General features: G+C 46.6%; 1 protein-coding gene across 1 annotated transcript in view; it reads right to left on the bottom strand.

The window, feature by feature from the left end:
* Positions 1-866: 866 nt before the first annotated feature.
* The window catches only part of LOC145395604 (uncharacterized), a 31291-nt gene continuing 21996 nt past the window's right edge, over positions 867-10161 (bottom strand). The window contains exons 5-8 of the mRNA XM_080269174.1: positions 8088-8176; positions 5783-5939; positions 3604-3738; positions 867-1159 (exon numbers count right to left, since the gene is read on the bottom strand). Of these exons, the coding sequence (XP_080125300.1) occupies positions 878-1159; positions 3604-3738; positions 5783-5939; positions 8088-8176 (663 nt within the window). The 3' untranslated portion in view covers positions 867-877. The remainder of the gene's footprint in view (positions 1160-3603; positions 3739-5782; positions 5940-8087; positions 8177-10161) is intronic.

Raw genomic sequence — 10161 nt, 5'->3', positions numbered from 1 at the left:
ATCACTAAGGAAAAGGTGTTAGGGAGCTTTTTTAACTAACAAGAATACAAGTTAAATCTTTTCTAACATTTGCTAAGTACCTATCTATCTATCTATCTATCTATCTATCTATCACCCCTTCCTGTTAGCTCACTGCCCTATCCCTCCATCTCATCCTTGGGCTTCCCCTCCTGCTTCCACCTCACTCACACTCTCCTTGTCAGTCTCTCTCCATCTCATCCTCAGTCTCCCCCTCACACACACTCTTCTAGTCAGTCTCTCATTCCTCAACACATTCTCCTCTCAAACTTAGCCTGCAATCCATTTTATCATCATCAATATTTACTTTGTGTGTGTGTGTGCGTGTGTGTGTGTGTGTGTGTGTTTTAACGAACATAATACGCACATGTACATTCACCTTTAACCACCTTCAGTGCTCACTCACACACACACACACACACACACACACACACACACTCTCCTTGTCAGTCTCTCATTCTCCCTTACATACTAAATCAGTCTTTCATAATAAGTGGACACAAAATGGCCACCCTGTCCCCCTCCCTCTATCTATCTATCTATCTACCAACTTAGTACATTCTCTCCATTAGTGACAGTGAAGCCAGACACAAAATGGCTGCCCTGACCTCTCTTCCACCCTAAATCACTGCATCCTGGAAACAAAATGGCCACCCTGTCTTTCCCACCCTTACTTCAACTCACCTAGGACACAAAATGGCTGCCATGTTCTCTCTCATACCCTACTTAAAATTACCCTGGACACAAAATGGCCACCCTGTCCCTCTCAGAACTCACCCTGGACACAAAATGGCCACCCTGTCCCTCTCACAACTCACCCTGGACACAAAATGGCTGCCATCTCTCTCTCTCTCTCACCCTAGTGCTTCCTCCCTAGGGTCAGAATGAGAAGGGTGTTTAAATCCTCAGGTGTATTACTCTCTGTGGGGGTGTAGGGAGGGGAGGCGTGGTTCGGGGGGCTCTCGGGGGTCCTCTCCCCCCCTGGGCTTCTCTCCCTCTCGGTCTCTCTCTCCTGGAGGGTCGAGGAAGGGAGGATGGAGGTCTCAAGGGCTGAGGGTCGATAGATGAGGCCGAGAAGCGCAGCCATCTTCGCTGCCAATACCCCATTCTCGACCATCTGCTTCTCCCGATCCGGCATCATCTGTGAGGTGATAAATAGATAGATATAGATAGATAGATAGATAGATAGATTATTTGATAGATGTACATACAGGCTAAATGCACACACACACACACACACACACACACACTATCTATCTATCTATCTATTGCCAGACGCCATAATCCTGTAAGGGGTGGCCATTTGTCTTTGAGTTAGTTGTTTTATATCTATCTATCTATCTATTGCCAGACGCCATAATCCTGTAAGGGGTGGCCATTTGTCTTTGAGTTAGTTGTTTTATATCTATCTATCTATTGCCAGACGCCATAATCCTGTAAGTGGTGGCCATTTGTCTTGAGTTAGTTGTTTTATATCTATCTATCTATCTATTGCCAGACGCCATAATCCTGTAAGTGGTGGCCATTTGTCTTGAGTTAGTTGTTTTATATCTATCTATCTATCTACTGCCAGACGCCATAATCCTGTAAGGGGTGGCCATTTGTCTTTGAGTTAGTTGTTTTATATCTATCTATCTATCTATTGCCAGACGCCATAATCCCGTAAGGGGTGGCCATTTGTCTTTGAGTTAGTTGTTTTATATCTATCTATCGCCAGACGCCATAATCCCATAAGGGGTGGCCATTTGACTTTGAGTTATTTGTTTTATGGGGAGGGGCACTAACCCTCCACCAACCCACTTGTTGACACGTAGGCAGCACGTATGGTTTGGTTATATGGTTACCACCCAGCGTTGTAAATGGTTTCTTGTCACACACACACACACACACACACACACACACACACACACACACCTTCTTAAATATGGATAGACAGATAGACAGCTAAAGGAACACAACAGGAGAATATTGGAACACAGAGAGAGAATTACAATAACAGAGGTGGCAAAGGAGGTGTGTGGAGTGGCAGGTGGAGGAAGACAGAGGAAGAGGGAGAAATGGAGGTGTGTGGAGTGGCAGGTGGAGGAAGACAGAGGGAGAGGGAGAAATGGAGGTGGAATGAGGAGGTGCAGGGAGGCTGTAAAAGAGAAAAAGGAGGTATTTAAAAGATGGCAGAGAGACAAGACAGACGTAAAAGAAGTGACAGAGAGAATATCACAAGCATGGCAGAGTGGAGTGAGTGTGTGAAGAGTGAAGAGGGAGTGTGTGAAGAGTGAAGAGGGAGTGTGTGAAGAGTGAAGAGGGAGTGTGTGAAGAGTGAAGAGGGAGTGTGTGAAGAGTGAAGAGGGAGTGTGTGAAGAGTGAAGAGGGAGTGTGTGAAGAGTGAAGAGGGAGTGTGTGAAGAGTGAAGAGGGAGTGTGTGAAGAGTGAAGAGGGAGTGTGTGAAGAGTGAAGAGGGAGTGTGTGAAGAGTGAAGAGGGAGTGTGTGAAGAGTGAAGAGGGAGTGTGTGAAGAGTGAAGAGGGAGTGTGTGAAGAGTGAAGAGGGAGTGAGAGGCATGTTCAGAACTGCAAAACAAATGGGGAATGAAGGAAAGGATACCAGTGGAGCAAAATCCATTACAGACAAGAGTGGAAGCATTATGGTGGACGAGGAAGACATTGAGTAAGGAGAATGTTGAGTAAGGAGAATTAAAATCAGCTTGAGGAGGACTGAGGAGTTGAAAGACTGATAATGGCGTCACCAGGAGAGAAAGAGCTGTTGAAGATGTTTAGGAAGATCGTAGAGGAAGGTCGCGTGCTGGAACAGTGAGGAGGAAAGCTACACCATCTGTCAGGGAAATGAGGAGTGAGGCTGTCGGAGCATTGTATGAAGGCCTGGGGGAAGATCCTGGAAGCAAGGTTGAGGGAGAAAGACACTAAATGATGATGATGATGATGATGATGATGGGGAGGCATCAGCAAGAGGACACTGCAAAAAACTGCATAAAAAGAGAGGTGAGAAAGATGTAAGGAAATTCAGTGTCCCAAATAGGGTAATTGATCAGTGGAATGCACTATCTATCTATCTATTGCCAGACGCCTCAAGTCAGTTCAGGGTGGCCACAAACAAATCGCCTCCACGTCGCCCTGTCCCCCGCCATTTCACTGCCCTGCTCCCAACTCACACCCCCCTCTCTCATATACCTCTCCACCCCACCCCTCCATCTCATCCTCGGCCTCCCCCTCCCTCTCCCCCCCTCCACCTCACTCACATACGCTCTCCTCGTCAGTCTTTCACCCTCCATCCTCTCCACATGGCCAAACCACCTCAATGGAATGCACTGAATGAAATAGTGTGTGCCAAAACAATTCACAAATTTAAGGATATGTACGATAAATATGGTTTAAGACACGGGACAGTACGAGCTTGACTCATTCCTGTAAAGATACAATTAGGTAAGAACACACACACACACACACACACACACACACACACACACACACTATCGGCAATATGTCTGTGTACGAGTCCGTCTCCGCCCACACAGAAGGTACACACACACACACACACACACACACACACACACACACACACACATACTCACACTATCAGCAATGTGTCTGTGTACGAGTCCATCTCCGCCCACGTAGAAGGTCGAGAATCCATCGTACCAATCCACCATCTGCTCCTTCACCCCGTCCCAATCCCAGAGTTTGATCTTCCAAAACTGAAACATGGCCTGAAAATAGAGATACAGTTAGAGAATGAGAGAGTATTGTTTTTGCTTTTTTCTTGGGAGGAACTCTGGAACTGTCTCCCTCTGTCTGTATTTCCTACTGCCTATGACCTCCAGTGTAGGTAGGTAGGTACGTAAGGTAACCAATACTCCCAGTCCTTCATGTATGCATCAGGTCAACTCTGGAACTGTCTCCCTCTGTCTGTATTTCCTGCTGCCTATGATCTCCAGTCTTTCAAATGCAGTGTGTCCAGGCATCTCAAAATGATCGGATCTTGAATTTGGCTCTCTCTTGTATTGTATAATAGGTCAACTCTGGAACTGTCTCCCTCTGTCTGTATTTCCTGCTGCCTATGATCTCCAGTCTTTCAAACGCAGTGTGTCCAGGCATCTCAAAATGATCGGATCTTGAATTTGGCTCTCTCTTGTATTGTATAATAGGTCAACTCTGGAACTGTCTCCCTCTGTCTGTATTTCCTGCTGCCTATGATCTCCAGTCTTTCAAACGCAGTGTGTCCAGGCATCTCAAAATGATCGGATCTTGAATTTGGCTCTCTATTGTATTGTATAATAGGTCAACTCTGGAACTGTCTCCCTCTGTCTGTATTTCCTGCTGCCTATGATCTCCAGTCTTTCAAACGCAGTGTGTCCAGGCATCTTAAAATGATCGGATCTTGAATTTGGCTCTCTATTGTATTGTATAATAGGTCAACTCTGGAACTGTCTCCCTCTGTCTGTATTTCCTGCTGCCTATGATCTCCAGTCTTTCAAACGCAGTGTGTCCAGGCATCTCAAAATGATCGGATCTTGAATTTGGCTCTCTCTTGTATTTTGTTTTTCTCTTGGAAGGAACGGTTTGCGGGCTCAGCCTTGGGTTCCTTCTTCCCAGCATAAAAAAAAAATTATATTGGCTAATTGATGTTGTTAGAGATGTAAATATATAATTGTTATCATATATCTATCTATCTCAATGCAATTATCTATCAAGCAATCAAGCCCCCCCCCTTCTCTCTCTCTCTCTCCCTCCCTCTTTCATTCATTCACTCTCTCACTCACCCTTCCCCTCCCTCCCTCTCTCTCTCACACCCCCTCCCTCCCTCCCTCCCTCTCTCACTCACCCTATCCCTTCTCCCTCTCACCCTCACAGTCTCATCTCTCTCTCTCTCTCTCTCTCTCTCTCACTCACCCACCCACCCTATCCTTCCCCCCCCCTCTCTCACCCTCCCTCCCTCCCCCCTCCTTTCTCCCTCTCTCTCTTTCAATCACTCTCTCTCTCATTCACCCACCCCCTCCCTCCCTCCCTTCTCATTCACTCCCTCTCTCTCTCACAGTCCCATCTCCCTCCCTCTCTCTTCCCTCCCTCTCTCTCTCTCTCTCCCTCCCTCTCTCTCACTCTCTCACTTTCTCTCTCTTACCTTCAAGCCAGAGAGGCCCCTAATCCTCCACCTCACCCTCACCGTCCCATTTCCCTCTCTCTCTCTCTCTTCCCTCCCTCACTCTCTCTCTCCCTCCTCTCTCTCACTCTCTCACTTTCTCTCTCTTACCTTCAAGCCAGAGAGGCCCCTAATCCTCCAGCTCACCCTCACCGTCCCATCTCTCTCCCTCCCTCCCTCCCCTCCCTCTCTCTCTCTCTTACCTTTAAGCCAGAGAGACCCCTAATCCTGCATCTCACCCTCACAGTCCCATTTCCCTCTCTCTCTCTCTTCCCTCCCTCCCTCCCTCCCTCTCTCTTCCCTCCCTCCCTCCCTCTCTCTCTCTCTCATTCTCTTCCTTTCTCTCTCTTACCTTCAAGCCAGAGAGGCCCCTAATCCTCCACCTCACCTTTACAGTCCCATCTCCCTCTCTCTCTCTCTTCCCTCCCTCCCTCCCTCCCTCCTCTCTCTCACTCTCTCACTTTCTCTCTCTTACCTTGAAGCCAGAGACCCCTAATCCTCCACCTCACCCTCACAGTCCCATTTCCCTCTCTCTCTCTCTCTTCCCTCCCTCCCTCTCCCTCCCTCCCTTTCCTCCCTCCCTCTCTCTCACTCTCTCACTTTCTCTCTCTTACCTTCAAGCCAGAGAGGCCCCTAATCCTCCACCTCACCCTCACCGTCCCATCTTCAGGGTGTTTCGTAATCTTCAATATTTCGAATTTAACGTAGGCAAATTTGAAGTGTCCAACTGTTCGTAGTAACGCCACCTGCTTGACGTAGCTGATCAGGCCCCTGTGTGGAGAGATTTTAGAGTGAGTGGAGGGAGATTAGAGCGAGTGGAGAGAGGGAGAAGGGAAGAGAGAGAGAGGGGGAGAGAATTTCACGAAAGCAATTTTGAGGTGTCTGTTCGTAGTAACGCCACCTGCTTGATGTAGCTGATTAGATCCCTGTGTGGAGAGATTTTAGAGTGAGTGGAGGGAGATTAGAGTGAGTGGAGGGAGATTAGAGTGAGTGGAGGGAGATTAGAGAAAGTGGAGGGAGATTAGAGTGAGTGGAGGGAGGATAGAGTGAGTGGAGGGAGATTAGAGTGAGTGGAGGGAGATTAGAGAGAATGGAGGGAGATTAGAGTCAGTGGAGGGAGATTAGAGTCAGTGGAGGGAGATTAGAGTCAGTGGAGGGAGGATAGAGAGAGTGGAGGGAGATTAGAGAGAGTGGAGGGAGATTAGAGTGAGTGGAGGGAGATTAGAGAGAGTGGAGGGAGATTAGAGTGAGTGGAGGGAGATTAGAGTGAGTGGAGGGAGATTAGAGTGAGTGGAGGGAGGATAGAGTGAGTGGAGAGAGAATAAAGTGTATGGATATGGAAGAGTGAATGAGGAGAGAAAACAGTGAGTGGAGAGAGGATGGAGTGAGTGGAGGGAGATTAGAGTGAGTGGAGGGAGATTAGAGTGAGTGGAGAGAGATTAGAGTGAGTGGAAAGAAATTAGAGAAAGTGGAGAGATATTAGAGAGTGGATACATGAATGGAAGAAAAAAGGAAAGGAAGGAGGGAAGAAATGAAGGGAGAGAGAGAGACAAACACAGAAGAAAACACAAAAACACATAAAAACACACTTATACACAACAAAAACACACTTATAAACATGAACAATGCTTTTCTGTACCAGTGTCAGTGATGTTAGGTTAGGGCGAGGCAATGTGCTAATGTAACATGCAACCTGATTTTATTAACTCTCAAGAATCATAGCAAATCACACACACACACACACACACAAAAAAAAAAGGCGTGCAGATCACAGGATTTAAAAATAATAATCATAATACACATAAAAAATAAATAAATAAAATGCCAGGTGTGCCAGAGGAGAGTTTTCACATCTGTAAGAAAAAGAAATTGATTTTTTAAATTTGAAAATATGGTCCCAACGTCTGCCAGAGGAGCAAGCAAATTCTGAACTCACAGCCATTGAGGGAGATAAACACAGGCTCTACTTTAAGCCGTAAAAGCATCTTACCAAAGCAGTTCTTCTTGACAGTCTGTTTTTCTGATTATTTCTGGCTTGGTAAATAAAAAGGTTTCTTGTTAAATGTTGTTTTTAGCTGCTATGAAAACCTTGACTGATTTGGCCAGGTAAAGGTGAGGTCCTCTCTGGGTTTAAGGTAAGAGAGGGAGTGAGAGAGAGGGAGGGAAGGAGGGAGAGGGATAGGGTGGGAGAGTGAAAGAGGGAGAGACAGGGAGAGAGAGAGAGAGGGTTGCTGAACAGGGAGTGAATGAGAAAGGGAGGGGAGAGAGGGTGGGAGAGTGACTGAAAGAGGGAGAGAGAGGGTTGGTGGATAGGATGTGAATGAGAGAAAGAGAGAGAGAGAGAGAAAGAGAGAGAGAGAGAGAAAGAGAGAGAGAGAGAAAGGGAGGGGAGAGAAAGAGAGAGAAAGGGAGGGGAGAGAAAGAGAGAGAAAGGGAGGGGAGGGAGGGAGAGGCAAATCATGTAACTATACGAGGCCTTACCTAACTTCACTTTACCTAACAATCTAACCTAACATATCCTCCAGTCGGGAATTTGGAACACAGAAGTCATTGAAAGTATTATGCCACAGAACAGTTAAAGATAGATAAAGATAGATAAATACTCACTGTGTAGTCACCCCTCGTATCCTACTTTCACATATAGATAGATAGACAGATAGACAAACTGATAGATACTGTGTAGTCACCCCTCGTATCCTATTTTCACATATAGATAGATAGATAGACATAGACAGATAGATACTCACTGTGTAGTCACCCCTCGTATCCTATTTTAACATATAGATAGATAGACAGATAGATAGACAGATAGACAGATAGATAGACAGACAGATAGATACTCACTGTGTAGTCACCCCTCGTATCCTATTTTCACATATAGATAGATAGATAGATAGATATAGATAGACAAATACTCACTGTGTAGTCACCCCTCGTATGCGATTTTCAAACACGATGTCCTGTGCGTATATGGTGTAGTCTAGGGGCTGGACAAACAGCTTCGGTAACTGCGAAAGAAAACATCAAATGAGACAAACGGGTACGATGTTTGACAGTCTACCTATCTATCTATCTATTGCCAGACGCCTTAATCCCATAAGGGGTGGCCACAAACAAATCGCCTCCATGTCACCCTGTCCCCTGCCATTTCACTGCCCTGCTCCCAGCTCACATCCCTCTCTCTCATATACCTCTCCACTCCATCTCTCCACCTCCCTCCCCCCCCCTCCACCTCACTCACGTACACTCTCCTCGTCAGTCTCTCATATACCTCTCCACTCCATCCCTCCATCTCATCCCTGGCCTTCCCCTCCCTCTCCCCCCTTCCACCTCACTCACATACACTCTCCTTGTCAGTCTCTCATATACCTCTCCCCTCCATCCCTCCATCTCATCCCTGGCCTTCCCCTCCCTCTCCCCCCTTCCACCTCACTCGCATACACTCTCCTTGTCAGTCTCTCATATACCTCTCCCCTCCATCCCTCCATCTCATCCTTGGCCTCCCCCTCCCTCTCCCCCCCTCCTCCTCACTCACATACACTCTCCTCATCAGTCTCTCATATACCTCTCCACTCCATCCCTCCATCTCATCCTTGGCCTCCCCCTCCCTCTCCCCCCCTCCACCTCACTCACATACACTCTCCTCATCAGTCTCTCACACTCCAAACGGATACGATGTTTGAAAGTAAGAGTCGATAAAACAGAGATGAAGAGAGATATTGTATGCTGATGATTTGGTGTTGATTGCGGAGAGTCGGAGGGAGGCGGAGGAAAGATCTGGGAAGTGGAGAGATGGAGGAAAGATTTAGGGAGAGATGGAGGAAAGATTTAGGAAGTGGAGAGATGGAGGAAAGATTTAGGAAGTGAAGAGATGGAGGAAAGATTTAGGAAGTGGAGAGATGGAGGAAAGATTTAGGAAGTGGAGAGATGGAGGAAAGATTTAGAAAGTGGAGAGATGGAGGAAAGATTTAGGAAGTGGAGAGATGGAGGAAAGATTTAGGAAGTGGAGAGATGGAGGAAAGATTTAGGAAGTGGAGGCATGGAGATTTAGGAAGTGGAGAGATGGAGGAAAGATTTAGGAAGTGGAGAGACGGAGGAAAGATTTAGGAAGTGGAGGCATGAAGGAAAGATTTAGGAAGTGGAGAGATGGAGGAAAGATTTAGGAAGTGGAGAGATGGAGGAAAGATTCAGGAAGTGGAGAGATGGAGGAAAGATTTAGGAAATGGAGAGACGGAGGAAAGATTCAGGAAGTGGAGAGGTGGAGGAAAGATCTGGGAAGTGGAGAGATGGAGGAAAGATTTTGGAGAGATGGAGGAAAGATTTAGGAGAGATAGAGGAAAGATTTACGAAGTGGAGAGATGGAGGAAAGATTTAGGAAGTGGAGAGATGGAGGAAAGATTTAGGAAGTGGAGAGATGGAGGAAAGATTTAGGAAGTGGAGAGATGGAGGAAAGATTTAGGAAGTGGGGAGATGGAGGAAAGATTTAGGAGAGATGGAGGAAAGATTTAGGAAGTGGAGAGATGGAGGAAAGATCTGGTTAGTGGGGAGATGGAGGAAAGATTTAGGAAGTAAAGAGGTGGAGGAAAGATTTAGGAAGTGGAGAGATGGAGGAAAGATTTAGGAAGTGAAGGCATGGACGAAAGATTTAGGAAGTGGAGAGACAGAGGAAAGATTTTGGAGAGATGGAGGAAAGATTCAGGAAGTGGAGATATGGAGGAAAGATTTAGGAAGTGGAGAGATGGTATGGAGCATAAGGGCTTAAGAGTAAATGCAGGTAAAACATAAGATAATGCAGTGTTTGTGATAAGTGGGTGTATAAGAGATGTAGTGGTATTAGAGGTAGACTGTGTGTGTGTGTGTGTGTGTGTGTGTGTGTGTGTGTGTGTGTGTGTGTGTGTGTGTGTGTGTGTGTGTGTGTGTGTGTGTCGGGGAGAGCAGGTGGAGATTGTCAGGCGTGAAAGGATTGATCTTGCTGGTGAGTTGAGTGTGTGGA

Source organism: Coenobita brevimanus, chromosome 32 (genome assembly GCF_032717465.1).
Source record: "Coenobita brevimanus isolate Jiangsu-jjx chromosome 32, ASM3271746v2, whole genome shotgun sequence".
Classification (NCBI taxonomy): Eukaryota; Metazoa; Arthropoda; class Malacostraca; order Decapoda; family Coenobitidae; genus Coenobita; species Coenobita brevimanus.
This window is presented reverse-complemented; position numbering and strand designations above follow the sequence as displayed.